At 38.3% G+C, this 12730-nt stretch overlaps 1 protein-coding gene across 1 annotated transcript in view; it reads right to left on the reverse strand.

Moving 5' to 3' along the window:
* LOC127571307 (macrophage-stimulating protein receptor-like) overlaps positions 1-12730 on the reverse strand; it is a 143027-nt gene that overhangs the window by 30262 nt on the left and 100035 nt on the right. The window contains 4 exon segments of the mRNA XM_052017578.1: positions 605-696; positions 7254-7534; positions 8353-8523; positions 9878-10014. Coding sequence (XP_051873538.1) covers positions 605-696; positions 7254-7534; positions 8353-8523; positions 9878-10014 — 681 coding nt within the window.

Consider the following 12730-nt stretch of genomic DNA (forward strand, 5'->3'; position numbering starts at 1 on the left):
ACAGTTCACTCAATGTTGCAATAGTCTACAGTTTCTTAAGAAGAAACAAATTCCACAAAATAAGTTGCACTTTAACAGTTAATGTACATTAGCCACAAACTAATGCACACTAACTGGCAGATTTTCCAATCATTGTCATTGCTAAATTCATTTCTCCCTTAGAAACCACGAGTGCAAAATTCTGGCTCTACAAATATGATCAGCAAATGCACTGTGGTGTCCAGAAGTGCCAGAGATTAGCACTTTGCAACATTGTGGATCATAAAGATTTTGGAAGTATTTTTAGTTCTTTCGTTTTAACAATCAAGGGTGTTTAAGGAAAGTGTAATCTCATGTGGCTTAACAGGATTCAGGGTACTACGGTGAGCACTTAAAATTGTTCCTTGCTGGATTTAATATCATCTCACAGACATAACTGTCCATTCAGAAACTTGAGATGTCCCTTCAATTAAGCAAGGCCTTTTCATACTGACAACAGGGAATTCATGGTTTTGTTGCTAAAATACTCCTCTGTCTATATTTTGGAGGGAAGAGTTTGGGAGTAGGGTTGGCAGAAGTGCAGAATAAGAAATAAAAATAAAATATTTACAACCTAATAACCTACCTTTTCAAATTTGTCTCCACGTTCGTCAATAAATAAAAGCTTTGGCTGATACACAGAATTCAGATTGGTCCCATATATTGTGACATTGAGGCCTCTGTGGAAAGTAGCAACATTTATTGTTGGGAAGTGTAAATGAGCTTATGTTATTAATGCACACGCATGTGCAGACACACACATACACATCACACACATACACATCACACACAAGAGCACATGGTCAAGTTGATTCTATAACTCACCTGCCACTTTTTTCTATTCTGCTTGCAAGGAGAAGATTATTGTTTGCCACAGTGTGCAAAACACTTTGAAAAATGCTTCAGCAGAAACCCAAGCAATGACCATGTATCCAGCTGCACTTTGACTGCAGCGTGATGTTTTGAAAAGTCAGATTTTCCTTGCACAGTCTCCATGCAGGAGACAAAGGCTGACAGACAGGCAAGAAAACACTCAGCTGGAGGACCAGCACCCACTTCCCTCCTCATCTGCTGTGTTTTCAGAACCAGCAACAGGAAAGTGGACTCAGAAGTGAGCAAAACACTGGGATACACAGGGAAGGTGGCAAGCTAACTACACAAAAACTTTATAATATTACCATAATCAAACAATCGAGCAAATCACAATGGTGTTGATCAAAACATTGACCTACAAACAATGGTGACTTGTTTAAGCAAGGCAACTGTATTTTATTCTGTAATGAATCTGATCTTGGCTGGTGCATTGAGAAACTACTTTAGAGTTTGGCTAATATTGTAATAAGAATCTTTAACTGAACTGCACCAATATCTCAGTGTCTAAAAGTTTCACCGCACTTAGCATGTTTTAGTTGTGAAAAGTATAGAATCCAAGGCACAACTGTTAGTGACAGATAGGTATGACAAGTACTGCAAATCTAATGTAGTATTCACTGAGCCTATCAAGTGACTGTCACGCTCAGACAGACTATCAAGGGTGCATTCAGACACCAACTGGTTGCAGTGTATAATGATGGGACAAAAGGTCATACCTATAAGTCCCAAATAATGACATCAGTAATTCAGTAACACAGTGACAGTACACAACAGTGGAAGGCAGCTGGTGCATTGCACCAATGCACACCATCTTTATGCCAATAATTCCCATGCAAAAGCCACCATTTTAAAACACCAGAAGCAGAGGCTGGTTTTTCCCAATGCGTTTATATTCTATGGTCATTTTCTTTCAAAGTCATAACATGTTCATGTTTATTCATACATGAAATGAGGGCAAGGTCAGCACTGAATACCAGGCATCAACCACATTGCTGAAGGAATGGAGTCACGGAGAGGCCACACTGCATAAGGATGATTCATACCTGTAAAGCACAGGAGTGAACCAAGAGAAATAAAGGATTGCAGATGCTGGAATCTTTCTTTCTTTCTTTCTTTCTTTTTCAATCCTTTTATTAGTTTTCAAATTAATAGAGATTGATATATAGCATCAATATTTATACATGTAATACAAAGAGATCAGGATAACAATCATAGCATATTCATAAAGAACAATAAAATATAAAAAAAATCTGTAGATCCAACGATCTCTTAGTAAAAGAAAGGAAAGAAAAAGATTTATTATATCAATTTTAAAATAAAACCCAAATCAATAAAAAAAATTATAAACAATATAAACTAAACAAAAAAAAACTTTTCAAAAGAAAAACAAACAACAAAAAGGGAAAAGAAAAACTGGGCTAAAATTTCTCAGTAGAAACAGAGCAATATTATGTCGTCAAGTCCATTCCTCCAAGTTGGAAAGTTATTGAAAGGGGATCTACATCATGTGAAAATATTGAATAAATGGACTCCAAATATCTTCAAATTTAAGCGAAGGATCAACAGTACCACTCCTATTTTTTTTCCAAGTTTAAACATGATATAGTTTGAGAAAACCATTGAAAAGTAGTAGGGGGTATTGGATCCTTCCATTTAAGCAAAATGGATCGTTTGGCCATTAATGTAACAAAAGCAATCATACGGTTAGCGGAAGGAGATAAATGACCAGACTCTATCCTTGGTAATCCAAGAATTGCAGTGATAGGGTGAGGTTGTAAATCAATCTTCAATATGTTTGAAATAATGTTAAAAATGTCTTTCCAATATTTTTCCAGAAGAGGACAGGACCAAAACATATGTGTCAAAGAAGCCATATTCGATTTACATCTATCACATATAGGATTTATATGGTTATAGAAACGAGCTAACTTATCTTTGGACATATGGCTCCTGTGGACTACCTTAAACTGTATCAACGAGTGTCTGGCACACATTGAAGATGTATTGTCTAAATGAAGAATTTTCTTCCAAGTCTCTGTAGGTAAAGATGTCTGGAGTTCACTTTCCCATTCATTCTTAATTTTGTTTAATGATTCTAGACGTATTTTCATAATTAAATCATAAATTATCGCTATCAAGCCCTTCTGATAAGGATTAAGACCTAAAATTTTTTCCATAGTTTCAATTTTGTAAGGCATCGGAAAAGAGGGTATAGTAGTTTTTAAAAATTTTCTAATCTGCAAATATCGAAAAAAGTGTAATCTAGGCAAATTATATTTATTAGACAATTGTTCAAAAGATGAAAAACAGTTATCACTAAATAGATCCCAAAAACATACTATTCCCTTCCTTTTCCGTATGGAAAAAGCTGAGTCAGCTCTAGATGGATGGAAGAAAAAATTAGATTGAATGGAACTTGACAAATTAAATTTATTCAATCCAAAAACTTTACGAAATTGAAACCATATTCGTATTGTATGTTTAACAATTGGGTTAGTCGTATGTTTACTTAACTTGGTAAGTGCAAAAGGGAGAGAAGCACCTAAAATAGAAACTAATGAAAAGTCAGGAACTGATTGTTGCTCAAGGCATACCCATTTGGGGCATTGAATTACATCAGAATCTTGTATCCAAAAAATTAAGTATCTGATATTAATTGCCCAATAGTATAATCTAAAGTTAGGCAAGGCCAAACCACCACCCTTTTTTAATTTTTGTAAATATTTCTTACTTAACCTTGGGTTTTTATTCTGCCAAATATATGAATGAATTTTAGAATCAATTGTGTCAAAAAAGATTTCGGGACAAAAATTGGAATCGCTTGAAATAAATATAAAAATTTTGGTAAAATCACATTAATTCGGCCTACCAATGATAAAGACAGTGGAGACCACTTAGTAAATAATTGTTTAACATGGTCAATTAAAGGCAATAGATTAGCTTTAAATAAATCCTTATGTTTCTTGGTAATTTTAACACCTAAATACATAAAATAGTCAGTTACCAATCTAAAAGGTAATTGGCTATAAATTGGGGTTTGCATATTCAATGGAAAAAGTTCGCTCTTATTAAGATTTAATCTATAGCCAGAAAAAACACTAAACTGATCTAGTAGTGATAGTACTGCGGGGATAGATTCATCTGGATTAGAAATATAAAGTAACAGGTCATCGGCGTAGAGAGATATCTTATGAATCATCTGTCCGTGAGTAATGCCACATACATTTGAAAAGTCCCAAAGTGCAATAGCCAAGGGTTCTAAAGCAATATCAAATAATAAAGGGCTTAACGGCAACCTTGTCTAGTACCTCGAAAAAGCCTAAAATCAGGAGATCTTTGATTATTAGTAAGTATTGAAGCCATAGGTGTATGATAAATCATCTTAATCGCAGATATAAATTTAGGGCTAAAATTAAATTTTTGAAGTGTAGTGAATAGATATTCCCATTCGACTCTGTCAAACGCCTTTTCAGCATCTAGTGAAACAACACATTCTGGAATTTGGGATGAAGGAGTATATATAATATTCATTAATCTCCTGATATTAAAATGTAAATAACGATTCTGAATAAATCCTGTCTGGTCTTCAGAGATAATTTGCGGGAGAACCTTTTCCAGTCTAAAGGCCAATATTTTGGAAAATATTTTTGAATCTACATTTAATAAAGAAATAGGTCTATAAGATGCACAATCAGTGGGATCTTTATCCTTTTTAAGAATTAAAGAAATAGTTGCTTCATAGAAAGATTGTGGTAGTTTACCCACTGATTGGGCATCTTTAAAAATTTTGGCTAACCAGGGAACAAGAATATCAGAAAAGGATTTTAAAAATTCAGCTGTATATCCGTCAGGGCCGGGTGCTTTACCCAAGTTCATTGAAAATATTACTTTCTTTATTTCTTCCTCCGAAATGGGAGCATCTAATGTAGAACGTTCATTTAAAGATAGTTGGGGAATCTTCAGATCTCTTAAAAATTCATACATTGATGTAGGATCCTCAGGGGATTCTGATTGGTATAAAGAAGAATAAAATTCTTGAAAGGATTTGTTGATTTGAACAGGATCTATCGTGTAGGTACCATCTGGTTTACAAATTTTATTAATCTGACGTTTAGATAAAGTAGCTTTCAATTGGTTGGCCAATAATTTACCGGATTTGTCACCATGTATATAAAATTGACTTTTGTTTTTAAGTAGTAGATTTTCAATTGAAGATGTTAATAATAAACTATGTTGCAATTGGAGTTCTGTTCTCTTTTTAAAAAGCTCCAGATTCGGAGTATCAGAATATTTTTTATCGATTTCTTTAATCTTGTCAACCAATATACGTATTTCATTATTAGTTCGTTTTTTCAAGCCAGCGGAATATGAAATAATTTGACCTCGGATATATGCTTTAAAAGTATCCCATATTATCCCACTGGAAATTTCTTCAGTAAAATTAGTTAAAAAGAAAAATTAAATCTGTTCTTTGATAAATTGGATGAAATCTGAGTCTTGTAATAGAGAAGGATTAAATCGCCATTGTCTGACATCAAAGGATACATCTGGTAATTTAATTGATAAAATCAATGGTGCATGATCAGAGATGGCAATTGCATCGTATTTACAGTCCATAGTAAGTGGAGCTAATCTAGCATCAATAAAAAAATAATCAATCCTCGAGTAGTTATGGTAAACATGAGAAAAAAATGAAAATTCTTCATCATATGGATGTAGAAATCTCCAAGCATCTAAAATTCCAGATTCAACTAAAAAGGAATTAATAAGAACAGCGGATTTGTTTGGAAGTGCAGGATTTGATACAGATCTATCCATGGAAGGGTTTAGACAACAATTAAAATCTCCACCCATAATCAAAGTGTATTCATTTAAATTAGGAAAAAATGCAAATAGGTTTAAAAATTTCAGGGTGATCTACATTGGGTGCATAAACATTAACCATAACAACTTTTTTATTATGAAGCAGACCAGTGATTAATAAAAATCTACCATTTGGGTCTGATATTGTCTCATGATGAACAAACGAAATTGAGGAGTCTATAAAAGTAGAAGCTCCTTTCACCTTTGCTTGTGAATTCGAATGGAACTGTTGACCCCTCCAAAATCTAAACAAACGTTGATTGTCTTTCTTCCCGATGTGAGTCTCCTGAATGAAAATAATCTGAGCATTTCGTCTATGAAAAACTTTAAAAATCTTCTTACGTTTAAGTGGATTATTTAAGCCATTAACATTCCATGAAATAAAATTAATAGTCTTATCCATTTTAACAGGTTAAAAAAAATATGGTATGTAAAGGGTTAATCTTAATATTTCCAAGTCTTACCAACAGGAAGAAGTAAAAAAAAATTCAAAGAGGAAACGGATGTGACGACATTTTAGAAAAATTTGTAGTTTAGCCCAGAAGAAAAAAGACGTAAAAACAACCCCACCCCCTTCCCCCAACAGCCCGAAAACTGGCCAATAGGCAGCCAGTACGCTACCCTCTAATTGAACTAACCCCTGTTCTATTGGTGGCAATAGTCCAAATTGAAAAAATATATAAACCACCCATGTTTTGTCTTAAAATGAACAGCATAATACAAACAGAGATAACGAACTCATAACATAGTTGTGAGATTGAAACAGAGCCAAAGGGCGTTAACAGCCGACAGTTAAAAAATACGGTTTAATAATTATTTCCAAAAGAAAGCAAACGATCAGTTATTTTGTTAAATTCTTAATTGTTATTAAAACAAGACATTAAAAATATTAAAAGAAGAAAAAAGGAAGGTTTAAATCTAAAAATTAATTATATAATAAAACAAATAGGTAGTAAATCAAAGGAAAAACACTGTCTCTTCCGCAATTTCTTAGCTTCTTAAAATTAAAAGCTAATTCAAGAGAAAATTCTCGGCTTCTTGAATAGATTTAAACCATTTACGAGATTTATCAGGCAGTGTAATTCGCAGCCTTGCTGGGAATAATAATGCAGGATGATAATTGCTTTGATAAAGACGAGCCATAATTGGTTTGTAGGTCAGCCTTTCTTTCATAACTTATGGGGTGTAATCTTCAACTATTCGAAACTTCCATTGTTTAAATTAAATCATTCCACGTCTACGAGCAGTACGAATCAGGAGCTCCTTGACACTGACAAAATGAAATCTCAGTATTACTGGCCGAGGTTTTTGATCCGGAGCAGGTTTGGATCTTAATGCTCTGTGAGCCCTATCCAAAATGGGCTGACGAGGAAACATTTCAGAACCAAAAACATCGACCAAAAGATTAGAGAAGAATTCCGTAGGGTTACCAGTTTCGGTATTTTCTGGAAAATTGATGACCCTTAAATTTTTCCTCCTGCTGCGTCCTTCCAGGTCACTGATCCTCTCTTGTTGCTTTTCCAGGTTTTGCTTGGTCGTAATTAAGGCTTTTTCAAGTGATTGGAGTTTGGCATCTCTCTCTTTACCAGCTTGGTCAAGTTCAGCAATTAATTGCCTTTGTTTGGCGTTTTCCTGGATAAGTGTATTTTGCTTTTCTTCAAAGTCTTTTAAAATAGACTTCAATTCGGCAAAGCTCTGATCAAACTTTCTGTCCAGATTAGAAATAGCTTCCAAAGTAGGTTGTTCTCCACTACCTTTACCATTAGCCGAGGCTTTAGATCTGGTGGTCATTTTCACAGTTAAAAATCAAGATTGTGCCAGTATTGTAAAAGACTTATTAAAGGGTGGTAAATAATAGATTGAAAAGTGCCTGGACCAAAGCCAAATTATGACTTAGTCCATGGAGCGCCACCAACAGACTCCTCACTGGAATCTAGGTGAAAAACACGATGCTGCTAGAGGAACTCAGCAGGCCAGGCAGCATGCATGGAGAAAGGCAGACGGTCAACGTTACGGGTCAGGACCCTTCTTCAGGACTCAAGAGCGAACCAAGAGGTTTTTTTAAGTAATCCAGTAGTGTCACTGTCACCACTACTGCTGCCAGCTTTTTGTTACAAATGTAATTAACTGTATTTAAATTTCCTAACATGCCTGGTGGCCGCACCATCTCCAATGCCCACTTTCCTGATGTGAAACTCTCACTGCATGGATGTACACCCCCTTTTCCTCAATACACGAAACCTTTCATTTAAAGCACAAGGTAGCAGGAACAATCTAACTGAGAGCTGGAATGGATTCAAAGGGCTGAATGGCCAACTCCTGTTCCAATGTTCTACTTAAAAGGTACTTGGACAGGTACATGGATAGGAAAAGTTCAGAGGGATATGGGCCAAATGCGGGCAAATGGGACTAGCTTAGATGGGGATCTTGGTCGGCATGGACCAGTTGGGTTTAAAGGCCTGTTTCCATGCTGTATGACTCTAGGACTCAAGTAATATTTTGCACCCACCTTATAACTCTAATTACAACAAATAGCTTCACATCTCACTACCCAACCTGGTCATCCACACAGGGTTCGGTTAAATGGTTACGGCTTACCTTATGATGCTGCATTTGGGGGAGATGTTGTGGATGACAGGATTCTTTCGGTACTGGAACTTGAAATTGCCCTTGATTGGTACATTTGCCAAGTCTATCACCACAACAGGAAATTCCTCCTTCAACTCATCCATTTTTGGAGTTATGCATTCTATAGAAGTATCATTTTGCCTAAGATTGGAATAGGTACAAAACACAACATGAAAAACCATACCAGTAGTTGTTGCATAGAAATATTTTCCCCAGTTATAATGTACCATAGCAAGTACAAAATGCAACACAAGATCTTTTATCAGAGGGATAAGAGAGTCCTTGTTCACAAATTATTGAAGCTTGATATGCAGGTTCAGCAACTAACTAGAAAAACAAATGATATGATAGCCTTTGCTGCAAGACTATTTGAATATACGTGTAGAGGTCTCTTGCTCTTGGCATACAGAGCTCTGGTGAGACCACATCGGAAATACCGTGTACAGGTCTGGCCTCCCTACTGACAGAAAGATATATTTGTGAGAGAGGAAGTGCAGCAAAGGTTCACCAGATTGATTCCTGGAATGGCAGATGTGTCCTACAAGAAGAGATTAAACAGAATAATTCTATTTTTGTTTCAAGAAGAATCAGATGTGATCTCATGAAAATGTACAAAAGGGATTTGGCAGGGTAGACACTGGGTGGCTGTTTCCTTTGGCTGGGTCTCTAGAACAGGGGGGTGACAGTCTCAAAATAAGTGGCTAGCCATTCAGGACAGAGACGAGAAGAAATATCTTCACACAGAGGGCAGTGAATCTTGGGTCTTATTGAATGGTGGAGCAGACATGAGGGGCAGGCCAGCCTGTTTCTGCTTCTAATCCTTCCATTCTTACATTATGGAGCAGGAAATATTCAATATCCCCTGGAATTCAGGGAAGTCGGTGCCTTGGCTTCAGCAATTAAAGGGCCTCCAGCATTCTTGTATCTGGAAATAGTTCCCCTGGAAAAGCTGTTGAGGTTGGGGATTTCCCCCTGGAAAAGCTGTTGAGATTGTGGCTTTCCCCTGGAAAAGCTGTTGAGGTTAGGCAGTGGTACTTAGGGATATGGAATCAAGGCAGAGAGAAGGAATTGTGGCACAGATCAGACACAATCTAACTGTATGAAAGAATAGGCTGTGTGGCCTTCTCTCAGTTCATGAACTCTGTGTTCTCCCCCTCCACGATCTCCTGTTCACCCACACCAAATCACTACCCTTCAACTACCAAAGCAGCATACTTAAGGCTGAGCCAGGTAACTTTGGGGTGATGGGCTGCATCAGACTGTCAACTGCTAATCAATCTCTGCCACAGTGAGCGCTTGTGCTGTTGCAAAGCTGCAGTCCAAATACTTACAGGGTTTTTGCTTTGCACCTTGTCCAGGACTAAGGATCTCATGCAAAACCAAGGCAACAGCCAGTGTCTTTAGACACCAACATTTGAAACCAAGTAACATGTTCTAAAAATCACAGGTTTGGAAAACTCCACCCTCTAGCTATTTTCCATCCTGAACACCTCACCTCTGTAATAGGCACTCCTTCCCGCCAATGGTCACTTTTTGGGTGTTGCCAGCTGTCAGATGTTGCCCTGATAATGTAATCAAAGTCCCACCATCCAGAGGGCCGTATGTTGGTACCACATGAGTTATAACGGGTTCCTAAGGGAAATATTACAAAGATTTAGAGGTACCTCCAACATCTGTAAAAATAACACATCTACCTCAATATTCCAACATATTCCATCCATTGGCATAACGAGAGCACAGTTTCTGAGCGGGTGATACTTATATAGTATCTGGACAAGCACTTGAATTCCCAAAGCATTTAAGGCTATGGCCCAAGTGTTGGTCAATGGAATTGGAATAGATAAGTCAACATGGATGTGGGCTGGAAACACTGTTGGTCTCACAGTAAAGTGAAAGATCTGAAAGCATTTTAAGGCAATGGTCTAATTAAAAAAACAAAACTAAACAAGAGATGCTGGTTGGAAGAGATTGAAAAGATTATCCATCAGTCAAAAGACAAGGTTTCTGGAGCAAACAAAATCCCTGCTGAAACTACTAAAACAAGGCAGAAAAACACTTCTGATGTGGATTCTCATGGAGAACATGCCTGGAAATTTCAGAGATGCTGTAATCACGTAGATGCCACGGCCAAGAAAGCTCACCAGCGCCTCTACTTCCTCAGCAGGCTAAAGAAATTTGGATTGTCTCCTTTGACTCTCACCAACTTTTACCGATGCACCAAAGAAAGCATCCTATCTGGATGTATCACAGCTTGGTATGGCAACTGCTCTGTCCAGGACCGCAAGAAACTGCAGAGACTTGTGGACACAGCCCAGCACATCACGGACACCAGCTTCTCCTCTTTACCTCTCGCTGTCTTGGCTAAGCAGCCAGCATAATCAAAGACCCCACCCACCCAGGACATTCTCTCTTCTCTCCTCTTCCATCGGGTAGAAGATACAGGAGCCTGAGGGCACGTACCACCAGACTTAAGGACAGCTTCTACCCCACTGTGATAAGACTATTGAATGGTTCCCTTATACAATGAGATGGACTATGACTTCACGATCTACCTTGTTGTGACCTTGCACCTTATTGCACTGTTATTGTTTTTACCTGTACTACATCAATGCACTCTGTACTAACTCAATCTAACTTCACTGTGTAATGAACTGACCTGTACAATCGGTATGCAAGACAAGTTTTTCACTGTATCTCGGTACAAGTGACAATAATTAACCAGTACGAAAACCAATACCAATACCAATCTTCAAGAAAGGAGACAAATCTGATCACGCCAACTGCAGAGAAGTTTCCCTGCTACCTGTCACAGGGAAACTCATCGTAAGATTTCTCCTGCCTGCTCCCAATGGTCAAAGAGCTCCTCCCAGAGTAGAATGTACATTCATTCCATCAAAAGGTACGATGGACATGACCTCCTCCATGCAACAAGTCCAAGAGAAATGCGAGGAGCAGCATAAACCACGAAGCGCTAAGTGTTCAGTCTGCATCATTGCTGAGATCTGGTATTTGACATCTTCGCCTTGGGAAAAAAGACTGACAGTCTGCCCTATCTATAATTTTATATACTTCTATCATTTCAACCATCCTTTTACCTCCACAGCTGCTGTTTGACTTGCTGAGGAACCCCACCAGTTTGTTTCCAGCATCTGCAGTCTCTTATGTCTCCATTCCACTACCTAAGCCCTGGGCTCTGGAGTCCCCTCTCAAAATCTTTTTGACTCCCACTGTGCATTTATTTAATACCTTTCCCTCTGGCCAAACACTTGGCCACCTTTCTTAACATCTCCCCATTTGTGTCAATTTTACTTTGGCTTCGACTTCCATGAAGCAACATTAAAAACAGTAGATAAAATGGAGATGTTGTAAAGACAAATTGTTGTCTAGTGCAGTCTTACCTGCTGGTGGTGCATTTGTCCTATTCTAATCTCCCAAGGAGTGGGAACTGCCTCGCCAGCCACCTTTGCTCTCTGGAGGCGAGGCAGCCAAGTCTGCTTTCACTGGTTGGTGAAGATCAGTGAAACTCGGCCAGTCGGATGATCATTTACAGAAAGGCAGACAAAAACCATGTCAACTCCAATCATAGGGAGTCGGAAAGTCAGGCTGAAAGTGCAGTGTATCGCTTGTCAGCTCTCCTGAGAAGGTTCAAGCAAATCACTGCGTAATTCAAGGGCTGGCACACAGGGAGAAACCAAGTTCCGGGTGGCAAACCAACCCAGAGCAGGACATTGTGGAATGTCAATGGGAGAGGGCGGAGAGTTTGTATGCGGAAAAGTTCAGGGCAGAAAGAGCAAAGCAAAGCAATCCCTGCACTGTGTAGTGGCACAGTATTTAGCACTGCTGCCACACAGCTCCAGTGAGCCGGGTTCTATCAGATGTTTTCCATGCTGTCTTTGTATATCTTCTCTGTGACGACATGGGTTTCTTCCTGGCTCTGGTTTCCTCCCATGTCCCAAAGATGTGCCAGTAGGTTAAATGGTTACCAGCAATTCCCATTGTGTAGTGGGTGGCAGGAAAACCAAAGGAGAGTTAATGGTCTTGTGTGTGAGAGAGAATGGGTCACAGGAAAATAATGTGGGGAAGAGCAATTGATAGGAATTCTCCACGAGCCAACGCAACCTCCACTCTGAGTCACTGTTGTAGAGGTGAAGTCTTAACACAACCTCGGCTGAAAGACGTGGAGTGTGAGAGTGTGAGTGTGTGAGTGGGGTGTGGGGACACAGTCAGTGGGCTCAGCCGTCACGTTATTTTACAGCCAAATAAGTAAGCAACTTGCGAAGCATCATGATTTACTGCATACCCATTAAGTACCATTCAGAGAGAAAAATAAGCTGATGCTGGCTCACAT

The sequence above is a fragment of the Pristis pectinata genome, chromosome 6 (assembly GCF_009764475.1).
Source record: "Pristis pectinata isolate sPriPec2 chromosome 6, sPriPec2.1.pri, whole genome shotgun sequence".
NCBI lineage: Eukaryota > Metazoa > Chordata > Chondrichthyes > Rhinopristiformes > Pristidae > Pristis > Pristis pectinata.